The 14,249-nt window shown below is 39.6% G+C and overlaps 1 protein-coding gene across 1 annotated transcript; it reads right to left on the reverse strand.

Annotated features, from left to right (window-relative positions):
* Positions 1–9,575: 9,575 nt before the first annotated feature.
* Positions 9,576–14,249, reverse strand: LOC139324493 (vomeronasal type-2 receptor 26-like). Its single transcript, XM_070954205.1, has 3 exons — positions 14,109–14,249; positions 11,627–11,753; positions 9,576–10,477 (listed from the first exon to the last, which is right to left on the reverse strand). The coding sequence occupies exons 1-3, from the start codon at positions 14,247–14,249 to the stop codon at positions 9,576–9,578; spliced, it is 1,170 nt and encodes a 389-aa protein (XP_070810306.1).

Genomic DNA, 14,249 nt, shown 5'->3' on the forward strand with positions numbered 1-14,249 from the left:
TATTGATACATCCTCATATTTTGACAATGTGGAACACATTCTGAAAAATATCATGGTCTCAATTTCACCATAAACAATGGATACATTAGCAATGCTTTTAATTATAACATCATACTGATTTATTCCCTCTGTCACCATTTTATCAATTTCACTAACTGATGTCATTATTGGGAATCCTTCTATATAATCAAAGCAGATTCCTCTCTGAGAAAACATAGGAAGAGCTTCTTGAACAAATCTCTCTCCATTGTTATCATTGTCATAGAGTACCCCAATCCATGTCCACTGGAAATGCAACAGTAACTGGAGAATCCCTTTATATTGTCTGTGTACATCTGGAAACATCTGGTGATAGAAAACAGCTTGAGTTTTCCTATTCATTTCAGAAGCAGAGCCATAAGTGAACTATAGCACATAAACAAAAATTGTTTTAGAAAATTAGTAACTAGATAAATCGATTTTTTTATATCTTTTTCCATGTGTGAGTAAAATATCATTTCTTTCTTACACACAGGAGTTTATGAAATCAAATTCCCTAATCCCATAGAAAGAATGTGCTGAAAAGCAGATGCCTTGCTATGTAACAATGAGAACATACCACAGAAATGTGAAAATATGCTTTGGAAAAAGTTAAACAAAGAATCTCCAGTAGACTGAACTCAGTTCATGTAATGTCAGTAATGACATTTTCAGTCAGTATAGCATGTGTTCATGTTGGAACATCAAACAAAACTATTCCCCTACTATTTTCATTTCTCCGGAAAGGGAAATCTGTATTCTTCACAGGTTTTCATTAACAGTTTGTAGTAAGGAGAAAGGGAATTACTATATATTTTTCAAAACTATTTTTAAAGGAAAACCTAGACCCGTGATGGCGAAGCAATGGCACATATGCCAGAGGTGGCATGCAGTGCCCTCTCTGACAGCATACGAACCATCACCCCAGTTCAGCTCCACTGTGCATGCGCACGCGCCTCCTGCTGGCCAGTTGGTCTTCAGGTCTCTGCCACGCATGCACTGGGGTTAGGGCGCATGCATGCACAGGGGCGCATTCGGGGGTGCATGCAGGGTGTGCACACAGGGGGAGGGGCATGTGAGGGAGGCCATGTGAGCATATGGGGGGGTGGAGTGCATGCAGGGGCTGCACGTGTATTGTATTTTGGTGGTTCGGGCACGCACATTCACACGCATTTGCACACGCATGTGCACACTTTGGGCACTCGGTCTAGAAAAGGTTTGCCATCAGTGACTTAGACAGATAGCTATAGATTTAAAATCTGAGAGGAAACTCTTACTTGTAGAATCTTGTAAATAGAGAGAATAGCTTCCATGTGGATACAGACTTCAGAATTAGGTCCTCCAATGACTGACACTAGATTGTTCTCAGTTTCACACTTGTAGTTAGGGATTAACTTGCCTTCTGTTGAAAATACTTCCATTGAGGCATGATATGTCCAGCTTGCAATAAAATTGCTGTTATAGATATGGAAGCCCAGAGTGAGATTGGGCAAAATCTGGTGATTTTTATTGATTTCTTCTATAGCAAATGCCAAAGACAAAATGTGTTGGTAGAGCTGAGTCACCACCCTGAATTGAAATGAAATGTTGATTACAGCTCATTGGTTTCAGGACATTTGTTCAACTCATAGCTTTAAATATATTGTTCTCAAAGCTACCCTCAGGTGAGATTGTATCAAAATTGCTGCTAAGCAAAATTTTTCCTCTCCACAGAAGTCTTGCAAGACTAAAATAACTAAACAGTATATTATTGTGAATAACTGAAGTTCTGGGAAATCAAAACTTTAGTTATTCATAATAACACAGAGATAATCAGTTTCTCTGTTGATATTCAGTTTAGAAACAGTAAAAATAAGAACAGCTTATAAAGTAGTGGCCAAAATAGTGGAAATCTTTTGAGAAAAGTGTATTTTCAAAAACTAGCTAATAACACCACTTTTTTTTTTGAGTAGTACCATAAAATTATATATCAATGGAAAGATAATTTAATCAAGAATGTAATGCAATAACTTTTATGAAGGATTTGCTATTAGAATAGCATTTACAGTATAAAGAAGAAAAGTGAAACACGTAGAAAAGAACGAGATATGCAAAATTATCACCATACAAAAAATGAGATATACCAAAATTATCACCATGTCAGTTAATACTTAGTTGGGTAACCTTTAGCATGAATTATGGCCTTACAACATCTTCCAATGGAGTAAACCAAGTCTTTTAGTTCTGCAGCTATTATAATATGAAACCAAGATTGAATGATTGCTTCTATTAACTGGGTTTTATTGCTGGGTTGCGTCTGACTAACAAGTTTCTTTAGTCGGCTCCATAGATTTTCAATTGGGCTATTCCCAGGGGATTTCAGCAGTGGAATATGATTATCTTGAAACTCCAAAAACAAGTGGTGTTATTAGCCATCAAACCTCAAAAATATACTTTTCCCAAAAGGTTTCCACAATTTTGGCCACTACTGTGAGTACAAATGACTAGATAATTTTTTAAAAAATGGGGAAACTCTTATCTTACATTATATACAGGCATTTTGCAATTCAAAAAAAAGATGAGTTTTTTTATGAGTTGACCAAAACAAATTTATTTTGCCATGCCATTGAATTACTCCAATTCTTTTTAAGGAATATGGGGATCTTGAAATATAATGGGACATTTCTTTACTTAAAAACAAAGAAAAAGAAAAAAATATTGTAAGAAAGATTTCAGGACAGAAATTTAGCAAATGGATTTATGACTATCCTTCATGAAACTTTATTAAAAATAAATATTTCATCAACATATCATCCTCATGCAACAAGCTACAAATACAGTACAAAACAGTATTTTATTATGTGGTTTTCGTAAAGCTTCCGCCAAAGTAATTTACAGATAAGTTAGTTAGTAAACTGCATAAAAGTACATAGATATAAAACATGTATCTTCCACAGAATTAACTGAGAATATGATCTGCCAAAATCATGAACTCAAAATCATGAACTCATCCATATAAATGAGATTAAGTAGAACTGTTGATTCCCAATGCATTATTAATTGAATTTGACAACCAAGATATCCTGGAACAATTCCAGTCTTCATGGGAAAAGGGATAATATAATACAGACCCAGCACCAGACATCAAACTCAGTTCTGAATAATTAGTTTTAGATTCATGAGTATCTTACTCAGCATCATAGAAAAGGTCAGTAGAAGGCTTTTCATGAAAGTATATTGTGTTTGAAAATATATAGATTTGGGACAAAATAGCAGCAACAATGACATCTCCTGATTGATAGTATTTATGAAGAATTGGAATAGGATCACCAACAATGCAATTCATGTTAGGAATCTCTGAGAGTACCCCAGAAAAAAGCATTAAGACAATACAAAAAGCTTCATCAATTTGCATGATATAATTCCTTCTTTGCAGTCTTTCATTTGTCCTATTTTTTCTTTTAATGAATTCTTGGCTGAATAGCAGAGCCTAACTTGAATGACCACTTGCTTAGATTGTGGCACCAGCCAAGAACATTAAGAACAACACCATCAAATATATATACAGTAGTCTGCTTCTTTGCATTATAGAGCAAATAATGACTGAATTATTTCTGTCTTAGGTTTTAGTTTTGCTGGTGGTTAATGAAGCTCCCTTGAGACAGGAAGATGAAAGGAAAATAACTGGGGTTAATTTGATAATTGCCTGAAAAAATAACCTCCTGTTCAGAATTACAATTTTTACTGACTTATCAAAGGAATATATTCAATATCTTTCATCAAAACTCACCTCCATCCATATACAGGCCTTTTTGCTAATAAAAAGCCTCAAGTATATGTGTGTGTGTGTGTGTGTGTGTGTGTGTGTATACACACACACATACACACCAAAGGTGAAATCCAGCAGGCTCTGACAGGTTCTGGAGAACCGGTAGCGGAAATTTTGAGCAGTTCAGAGAACCGGTAGTGGAAATTTTGAGTAGTTCGGAGAACCGGCAATACCACTTCTGGCTGGCCCCAGAGTGTGGTAGGAATGGAGATTTTGCAATATCTTTCCCCCAGGAGTGGGGAGGGAATGGGGATTTTGCAGTATCCTTCCCCTGGAGTGGAGTGGGAATGGAGATTTTGCAGTATTCTTCCCCTGCCATGCCCACCAAGCCACGCCACACCCACCAAGCCATGCCCACAGAACCAGTAGTAAAAAATATTAAATTTCACCACTGATACACACACATACATAAGGTATTCCTTAGTGTTCCTTATGAAATTGTTGGGGAAAAAAATCTGGGAGAAACATTCTATCCATTAGATGCAAGCTAACAGGATTGAATGATTGGATTTTGTTGTCTGGTCTCTGGACTTGGGGCTGACAAGGAAAGGTATTTGAAAGACTGTGACACTTCAAACTGGTGTGCGTTTGCCAAAATTTCAATTGAAATGTACAATTTTGCAAAATAAATCTGTCAGTTTTTGCATCTGTGGTCTTCGAATATACATTTAAAATGTGGCAGGAATGGAATACCATGAACTTTCATGTGATGGACACAATTGTGCAGTTACAATGAGCAGGGAAATTAATGGATTGTGTGCCATGAAACAAAGTAATCCTCAATTTATGACACAATCTTTTCTGCTGCTAAATTATGTAGTTGCCATGCTCAATTTTAAGTCCTTTTTTTTTTTACCACAGTTGTTAAACAAATCACATAAATGTTTGTTTATTTATTTATTTTATTTATTTGTCAATAATGTAGTAGGTAATATATATAAGTATAAGCATGGATTGGATACATAAAATAGATACAAATAGAGGAAACATTAGGACAGGGATAGTAGGCATGCTGGTGCACTTATGCATGCCCCTTACAGACCTCTTAGGAATGGGGTGAGGTCAAGGGTGAAATGATCCCAGTTCGGACCGGATTGCCCAATCCAGTAGCGATGGCAGCGGGTGGTTTGGAGAACTGGTAGCAAACATCCCTGCCCACCCCACTATGCCCAGCTGAGCCGCACGATCATCAGAGGCTTTTTTTTAAAGCATTTTTTCTACAACCTCTTTAGCTGAAAAAATGCTTTTAAAAGTAAAAAAAAAAAGCCTGGGAGGAGTTTGATGCTGTGACTCCCGATGATGTGGACAGGATTTTGGGGAGACTTAGTGCGGCCACATGTTTACTGGACCCGTGTCCCTCCTGGTTGGTACTGGCCTCCCGGGAGGTTACACGAGGCTGGCTCCAGGGTGTTATCAACGCTTCGTTGAGTGAGGGTCACTTCCCCGCTGCCCTGAAAGAGGCAGTGGTGAGGCCTCTCCTCAAGAAGCCGTCCCTGGATCCAGCAATATTGGCCAACTATCGTCCTGTCTCCAACCTTCGCTTCCTGGCGAAGGTTGTTGAGAGTGTGGTCGCGCGACAGTTTCTGCAATTCCTGGAGGAAACATCCTATCTAGATCCGTTCCAGTCAGGTTTCAGGCCTGGGCACAGCACGGAAACGGCATTGGTCGCGTTGGTTGATGATCTCTGGAGGGCTCGGGACAGGGGTTGCTCCTCTGTTCTGGTCCTGTTAGACCTCTCAGCGGCTTTTGATACCATCAACCATGGTATCATGCTGCACCGGTTGGAAGAGTTGGGGATGGGGGGCACCGTATTACGGTGGTTCTCCTCCTTTCTCTCGACCGGTCGCAGTTCGTGTTGGCAGGGGGGGCAGAGGTCGACCTCAAGGCCTCTTATATGTGGAGTGCCTCAGGGGTCGGTCCTCTCGCCCCTCCTGTTCAACATTTATGTGAAGCCACTGGGCGAGATCATCCGTGGCTTTGGGGTGAGATACCACCAGTATGCTGATGACACCCAGCTGTACATCTCCACCCCAGGCCACCCCAACGATGCCCTTGAAGTGATGTCCCAGTGGCTGGAGGCTGTGCGGATCTGGATGGGGAGGAACAAGCTCAGGCTCAACCCTTCCAAGACTGAGTGGCTGTGGCTCCCGGCATCCCGATATAGTCAGTTGACTCCATCACTGACTATTGGGGGTGAGTCGTTGGCCCCCACTGAGAGGGCTCGCAATCTGGGAGTCCTCCTGGATACGCAGCTGTCCTTGGAGGAACATCTGACGGCTGTAACCAGGGGGACCTTTTGTCAGGTTCGCCTGATTCGCCAGTTGCGGCCCTTTCTTGATCGGGATTCCCTGTGCACAGTCACTCATGCCCTCGTCACCTCTTGCCTTGACTACTGCAATGCTCTCTACATGGGGCTCCCCTTGAAGAGCACCCGGAGGCTCCAACTGGTCCAGAACGCAGCAGTGCGGGTAGTGACGGGAGCAGCATGGTGCTCCCATGTAACACCGCTCCTGCGCGAGCTGCACTGGCTCCCAGTGGTCTTCCGGGTGCGCTTCAAGGTGTTGGTTATCACCTTTAAAGCGCTCCATGGCATAGGGCCTAGCTATCTTCGAGACCGCCTGCTGCCACCAACGACCTCCCAATTGACCTGTGTGCTCCCACAGAGAGGGCCTCCTCAGGGTGCCATCAGCCAAACAGTGTAGGTTGGTGACCCCCAGGGGGAGGGCCTTCTCTGTGGGGGCACCTACCGTCTGGAATCAACTGCCTCCAGAGATAAGGAGAATCCAAGACCTCAGTGCCTTCCGCCTTGCCCTTAACACCTTCCTTTTCCAGCAAGCCGGGCTGGCCTAAGTTTTTAAGTGTTTTTAAGTGTTTTGTTTATTGTTTTTAATTAACGGGGCCAAATTTATATATGTATATTTTTAACTGTATTTTAATATTTGTACTTGATGTTTTTACTTGGCTGTTCACCGCCCTGAGTCCTCAGGGAGAAGGGCGGTATACAAATTCAAAATAAAATAAAATAAAATAAAATAAAATAAAATAAAATAAAATTGGGCGGCTCAGCTGGCATCATCAGAGGCTTTTAAAAGCATTTTTTAAAAAATGCCTTAAAAAGCCTCTAATGATCCCAGCTGTGTTGTCTGATCATCAGAGGCTTTTAAAAGAGGTTGTAGGAAAAAAATGCTTTTAAAAGCCTCTGATGATCCCAGCTGAGTTGCCTGATTGTCAGAAGCTTTTAAAAGCATTTTTTCCTTCAACCTCTTTGAGGTTGTAGAAAAAAATGCTTTTAAAAGGAAAAAAAAAGCCTCTGACGATCAGGCAACTCAGCTGGGATCATCAGAGGCTTTTAAAAGCATTTTTTTTACAACCTGTTCGGCCAAAGAGGTTGTAGAAAAAAATGCTTTTAAAAGTAAAAAAACCCAAAAAGTTGGCCATGCCCACCCAGTCACATTACCCCCCCATCAAGCCACGCCCACAGAACCGGTAGTAACAACTTTTACATTTCACCATTGGAGGTCAATAGTAGACAGTCTTAGGTTAAAAGTTTGGGGGTTTCGGGAGGAAACCACAGAGTCAGGTAGTGCATTCCAGGCATTGACCACTCTGTTGCTGAAGTCATATTTTCTGCAATTGAGTTTGGAGCGGTTCACTTTAAGTTTGTAGCTATTGTAGGCTTGTGTATTGTTGTGGTTGAAGCTGAAGTAGTCATTGACAGGTAGGACATTGTAGCAGATAATTTTATGAGCTATGCTTAGGTCATACCAAAGGCAGTGTAGTTCTAAGTTTTCTAAGCCCAGAATTTCAAGTCTGGTGGCATAAGGTATTTTGTTGCGAGCAGAGGAGTGGAGGACTCTTCTTGTGAAATATTTCTGGACACGTTCAATTGTATTAATGTCCAATACGCTAAGAAAATATGTTAAGAAATATGGTTTTTCCCATTGATTTGGCTTGTCAGAAGCCCAATGGGAAGCTTGCAAATGGCAGTCATGTGACTCTGGGATACTGCAAGTATCATAAATACATCCCAGTTGCCAAGCACCCAATTTTAATTACATGATTGTGGGGCTGCTGTTATGATTATTACGTTCAAGGACTGGTTGTAAGCCATTTTTGGAGGACTGAGAACTTTACTATTTTTACTGCTAATTATTTCAGACTGCTAAATGATAGATCTTCTGTGTTCATTTCAGTGTTCCTAATTGATAATCCTGGATAATAGGTTTGGTCAGGGTTTGCTTTTATTTTATTTTTGGAGACTTGTAATAAAGGATTGGATCCGATTCCTTTTTGCTGCTGGAGGTGCAGTTTCAGCATTAGAGCATACATTTATACAGTCCTGACTTATTCTACAATTGTAATATTTTATGCTAATGACATCATTGATTTAAAATATATGGTCTATGTTTGCTAGACCTTTGGCACTTCAAGCAATCAAAAAATCAAGAACACTAAATATTGCAAACACAGAAATGACATTATTCCTTCTTAAAGAAAAGTGAATACAATTGATAGGTAAAAACTGTAAACCAGGGGTGTCAAACTCAAGACCTGGGGGCTGGATCCCACCCTCGGGGTGCTTAGATCTGGCCCACGGGGCTGCCCTGGAAACAGCAAAGGACTGCCTCTGCCAGTGAAAATGAAGCTTGGGAGGGCTGTGGGTGGAGGGTTGCAGGAAACCATTGCGACTTAAAACAGAGCTTGGGAGGGCTGCGGGTGACCCTCCTGAGATCTGTTTTCGCTGGCAGAGGGTTGCAGGAGGCCATCACAGCTGAAAACGGAGATCGGGATTTCATTTTCTCTGGCAGAGCGCTTGGACCACCACAGGTGCCCCCAACATGAGTGACATTGAGTTGGCCATGCCCACTCTGCCCCTCCCCAGGTCAAACACAGCCCTGATGCAGCCTTCAATGGAATTGAGTTTGATACTCCTGCTATAAACATTAAATTGGAGCATATTTTTTCTTAAATCCTTACCTTCCAATTTGCTTACTCACAAAAATTGACAAAGTTCAAGATTTTGAAGAAATTTCAAGAACATTGCTTTGTCTTCCTTTTTAAACAAACTAGATTCCTTAACATTATGTTTTTAAAAAAGGAACATCAAAACTGACACCAAAACAAAAATGTTGCTTTCATTCATATTTTATTCTTGAAATATATATTGAACAGATAGAATTTACAATAGTGCTTCTGCTTAAATAAATAAATAAATATTTATTATTAAATATTTCAACCGATGACAAAAGAGATACCATGAGCCATGGTGGCGCAGTGGTTAGAGTGCAGTACTGCAGGCTATTTCTGCTGACTGCTAGCTGCCTACAATTTGGCAGTTTGAATCTCATCAGGCTCACGGTTGACTCAGCCTTCCATCCTTCCGAGGTGGGTAAAATGAGGACCTGAAATTGTTGGGGGCAATATGCAGACTCTGTAAACTGCTTAGAGAAGGCTGTAAAGCACTGTAAAGCAGTATACAAGTCTAAGTGCTATTGCTATTGCTATCTTCTTATAAGTATTTGGCTTTAGATCATCAGACATTTCAAGGATTGAACAAAAATCCCACAGACCTAGGGTAGACAGTTTTTTATGTAATTAACAACTTTAATTCCATTTTAGTTGTAGAGGAGTGAAATAATATAATGGGAACAAAGAAACCAAGCTGTATAAAATACAAAGTGGTTACTTGAAAATGAAAAATCTTGGTGCAAACTATTTACTTAATTACTTATGGTTAACTTTTAACTCTTCAGTTTTTCCCCCTTTTTAGCTGTTCCTTGTTATTTAAATCAGGCCTCAACAGAATAATGTAACATTTTGGGAAGAAGATGAAAGCCAGTAATCCCCCACTGGAGCACAAAATGGAGAAGATCTCTACAGCCACCATATATTTCCCCTTTGTGCTCAAGTAGGTTGGAACAAAGGACAGCCAGACACTGCAAAAGACCAACATGCTGAAGGTGATAAATTTGGCTTCATTAAAGGTGTCCGGTAACTTCCTGACCAGGAAAGCCACCAGGAAGCTGATAATTGCCAAGAGACCCATAAAACCAAGGACACAGTAGAACATGACGGTTGACCCTTCCTTACATATCAATACAATTTCCTTTGGCATGGAATACATGTCAATATCTAGGAACGGGGGAGAGGTTGATAGCCATGCTGTACAAATAATGGTTTGAATAAAAGAGCAAGAAAGGACAATAGAAAGACCCAGTCTCTTCCCCATCCATTTTCTAATTCTGGATCCTGGTTTGGTAGCCATGAAAGCAAGAATTACAATGATAGTCTTTGCCAAAATGCTAGAAACTGCCACGGAGAAGATGATGCCAAAAGTAACTTGCCGAAGAAGGCATGTCCATTGATGAGGCTTGCCAATAAATAGCAAAGCACAGAGAAATGAGAGCACAAGAGAGATGAGAAGAATGTAGGTGAGGGTTTCATTGTTGGCTTTCACAATAGGGGTGTCATTGTGTTTAATGAAGAGCCAGAGCAGCAAAATAGTAATAATAGAAAAAGTAAGAATAAAGCTGGTAAAAATGTTCCCCAGCATTTCTTCATAGGATAAAAATGTTACATATTTTGGAAGGCAGAAATTTTGCTCCTCGTTTGGATAATGATCTAGTGGACACTGAAAGCAGTTGTCCATGTCTGTGGGGAAAGAGAAACAGGCTTTTATTCTATACTGTATATAGCTTTCATGAAAATGATACTGGAATAATCAGATCTGTTTTAGTTGTTAATCCCTATAGACAGCTGCATGATGTACAACCTGAGCACCTCAGCAGATCATCAGTCATGATCCCAGACCACCATTGGGGCACCACATCTCTGGGTAGTATCTTTTACCCTTCTGATTAGTAATCTTCTCTGTTGGACAAGGAACGCAATCAAAGCAGCAAAATGGTTTCCCTTCCTTTTTAGCCTTCTAAATTTGATAAGATTTTGATAAGGGCCATGTTACTTGGTTTTACTGTTAATTGGTTCATTATGAGCCGAGTTGGCACAGTGGTTAGTGTGCCAGTACTATAGACTACTTCAGCTGACTGCTTGCTGCAGTTCGGCAGTTCAGCAATTCAAATTCCACTGGCTCAAGGTTGACTCAGCCTTCCGTCCTTCCGAGATGGGTAAAATGAGGACCCAAACTGTTGGAGGCAATAGGCTGACTCTATAAAACCACATAGAGAGTGCTGTAAAAGCACTATGAAGTGGGAAATAATTCTAAGTGCTATTGCTATCACAGATGCTGTTTGTACTTATTTATTTTATGGATGTTTTTATTGTTTTTATATTTTCTAACTTTTTTATTTTTATTTTTTTAATTTTAGAATTGTAAGCCACCAGAGTCACTTGGCTGAGTTGGGCAGCTATAGAAATTGACTCCATCAATCCGAGTAACTCAAAAGATAATCAGTTGTGACCACAGCTGCCAAATGGGCAACCATTCCTCTAAGTATTACCCTGTTTTCCCGAAAATAAGCCTCCCTAGATAATAAAACCAATCAGGCTTTTGAGTGCATGCGCTAAAATAAGCCACCCCTGAAAATAAGCCCTCCCTGAAAATAAACCACCACCACCCCAAAAATATTAATATGCATGCGCAGATGGTCCCTGCCCTTTCCTCTGGTTAGGGTTAGGGAGACAGAGCTGGAAATCAGGTAAGATGGCAAGGGGAATCCCATCTTGTTCCATGTACCCCAAAATAATAAGACTTCCCCCAAAATAAGGCCAAGTGCTTATTTTGGGGTTCAAAAAATATAAGACAGGGTCTTATTTTCAAGGAAACACAGTATCATTTACCCTTCTGATTTGAAATCTTCTCTGTTGGACAAGGAAGGCAATCATAGCAGCAAAATGGTTTCCCTTCCTTTTTGGCCTTCCTGTAACCTGGATGACAATGGTCATTGCAAACAGAAAAAGGCTTTGTCTACAGAGAAAAGAAAGAGAAGGTTCTCTATCTTGCAAATGTATATATCTACAAATAACCATAGAAACATGTGCTTTCATAGATGAATAATTCAGAAAAAAAATCATATATGACAACTTATTGTGAAGACTCCTCTAGGGGAAAGTTGTTTTTCAATTTTGCTTATGTATATCCAGAAATTCATATAGAGAGTGATAGCTAGGCAATGAATCAGATTAAAAGAAAAGTGACATGATGTATTTCTGCACCAATCAAATGTCATTTAAATGTCATACTTTGAATTTATTAGCATTTCACAGTGATATTTTATTTATTATTGATTTTCCTCTTACACGTTTTCAATTAGAAATACTTCAATTTGAGATAATAACTCAAATGAATGAATATAGCTCCCAAATATATTTAAGTCATGATTTTGGATGGAAACCATGGTATAAATGAATGCAATCAAATAAATATGGTATTAACACATGAGCATATTAAGGAAGAAGAGATGACATGCTTGTCCTGGAATATATGATTCCTGAATATTGATATTCTGTGTAAAATGAAATATTTGAACATTTCATGTTTTGTTGGATTCTTTCTCCTATATCTTGTGATCTGACACTTCTTTCTACATTTTCTCTGTATTTTCTGAGGTAGTTGAAGAGAAGTTAATTCAAAACATATATTTTTAAGTTTGAATAGAACTCTTAAGATGTATAGGTCCTACCTGGTTAAACCACTTTGGCCAAATTATGGTTTCCTCTGAAATAGTAAATGTGTTTTCTGCGAGAGACAAGGGTTGTATGTCTCCAACTTTGACTCTAAGGAAGGAAAGGTTTGGGAAGGTTACCCAGTTGATAATATCAAATCCAGTTTCCACTTCTCCATTTTGATTGAAGAAAATTGTTTCCCCAACACTGTTGTTAAATGAGATTATTTTCACAAAATGGTTGAGCTGAAGAGAGGAGATGAGATTGCAATTCATCAGTATATATTTAAGGATACTGCTGTTTTCCATTTGAGTTTTTTTTCCATGTATAACAAATAGACATAGACAGAAAACAGGAATTAGAATAGCGTTCTAGAGAAAAAGGAGAAATTAAGATGAATAGATTCATTTTCTGAGAAGGCCTCAAGTATTTGTTTGCTGGACACATGTTGCTATGCAATCTCATGCCTATTTGTAAAGGGGTGTGATCTGTGCCTGTATGGTTAGGTCTCAATACAGAGTAACTCTTAGGCAAATAGCCTATGAGAACCAGGGGTGCTATTCAGCAGGTTCTGACAGGTTCTGGAGAACCAGTAGAGGAAATTTTGAGTAGATTGGAGAAATGGCAAATACCACTTCTGGCTGGCCCCAGAGTGTGGTAGGAATGGAGATTTTGCAATATCCTTCCCCCAGGAGTGGGGAGGGAATGTGGATTTTGCAGTATCCTTCCCCAGCCATCCTACCAAGACATGCCCACCAAGCCACACCATGCCCACCAAGCCACGCCCACAGAACCGGTAGTAAAAAAAAATTGAATTCTACCACAGATCAGAGCTCTTTGGGAAGATGTATCAGTAACTGGTCTTTCTACAACTGATCCAACATATTTCTAATTGTAAAATTGTGGTTGTTTGGAACATATAAAAATCACTATGACATAGAATAGCCATGAAAGAATTAAGTAGAAATGCAGCCTATTTAGGAAGGCACATCCCACCATTGTGAAAAAAGTGATCACTTGACAAAGGCGCTTTTTCAAGAGGCAACTGGACTTTCTGGTTTTCTTTGAAGAAGTTTCACTTCTCATCCAAGAAGCTTCTTCAGCACCTTTGGGACAAGCATGACCTAGATGACTGAGACATTGATCACCTGACAGTTTATGAACCAATACTAGCTTTCATAGCTCACATTTTTGGGGGTAATATTAGGCTTCAGTGATTAGTAACTATGTTCAAGACAATAGAGTTCCTGGTGTTTCACCAACAACTGCTATGAATTAGACCCAACGGGCCTCTCAAGATACAGTCTATATTAGTAAACCAGCTTCCATTCTTGCTTAGCCGATATATACTTTTGAAATTTTAAACCACGTGAGCTATAGTGGTATCTTTGTACTCAACTACTTTGAAACTCATCAGATTTGGTACTCATTGCATTTTGATGCAAAAAAAAAATTGTCCTGATACTCATTGTTTGTTTAGTACTCAATGCACAAACTAGAACTTCTTGTTGTCCGCTGCCTTGTGACACACTACATTATTTATTATGGGGAAAAAAATTCCCATTGATTTTGGTGCTCATCACGCCTCCTGGAATCAATTAACAAAATGATTCCAGGTAAAAAAGAAATATAACACAAAGCAATATGTTGACATTACCTCCCATAGGTGTTGAGCCAGCAAGCTATGGATTGCTTCAATGACACTCTCTGTTTTTTTCAATTGAAATGAAAGCAAGTTGTGCAAAGCATATGCAATGGCATGGACTGCATTGTAGATGCTGTAGCTATGGGAAGTCAT

The sequence above is a fragment of the Pituophis catenifer genome, unplaced genomic scaffold (assembly GCF_029215685.1).
Source record: "Pituophis catenifer annectens isolate HBS135680 unplaced genomic scaffold, rPitCat1.0.hap2 SCAF_15, whole genome shotgun sequence".
Lineage (NCBI taxonomy): Eukaryota > Metazoa > Chordata > Lepidosauria > Squamata > Colubridae > Pituophis > Pituophis catenifer.

Excerpts from the sequence above, each read along its gene's own strand:
- LOC139324493 (XM_070954205.1), bottom strand. The coding sequence starts at position 14,249 with ATGACTTCCCATAGCTACAGCATCTACAATGCAGTCCATGCCATTGCA. Across the intron at positions 11,754-14,108 it reads TGGCTCAACACCTATGGGAG|ACAAAGCCTTTTTCTGTTTG; the intron begins GTAATGTCAACA and ends TTTTCTCTGTAG. Across the intron at positions 10,478-11,626 it reads GAAGATTTCAAATCAGAAGG|ACATGGACAACTGCTTTCAG; the intron begins GTAAATGATACT and ends CTTTCCCCACAG.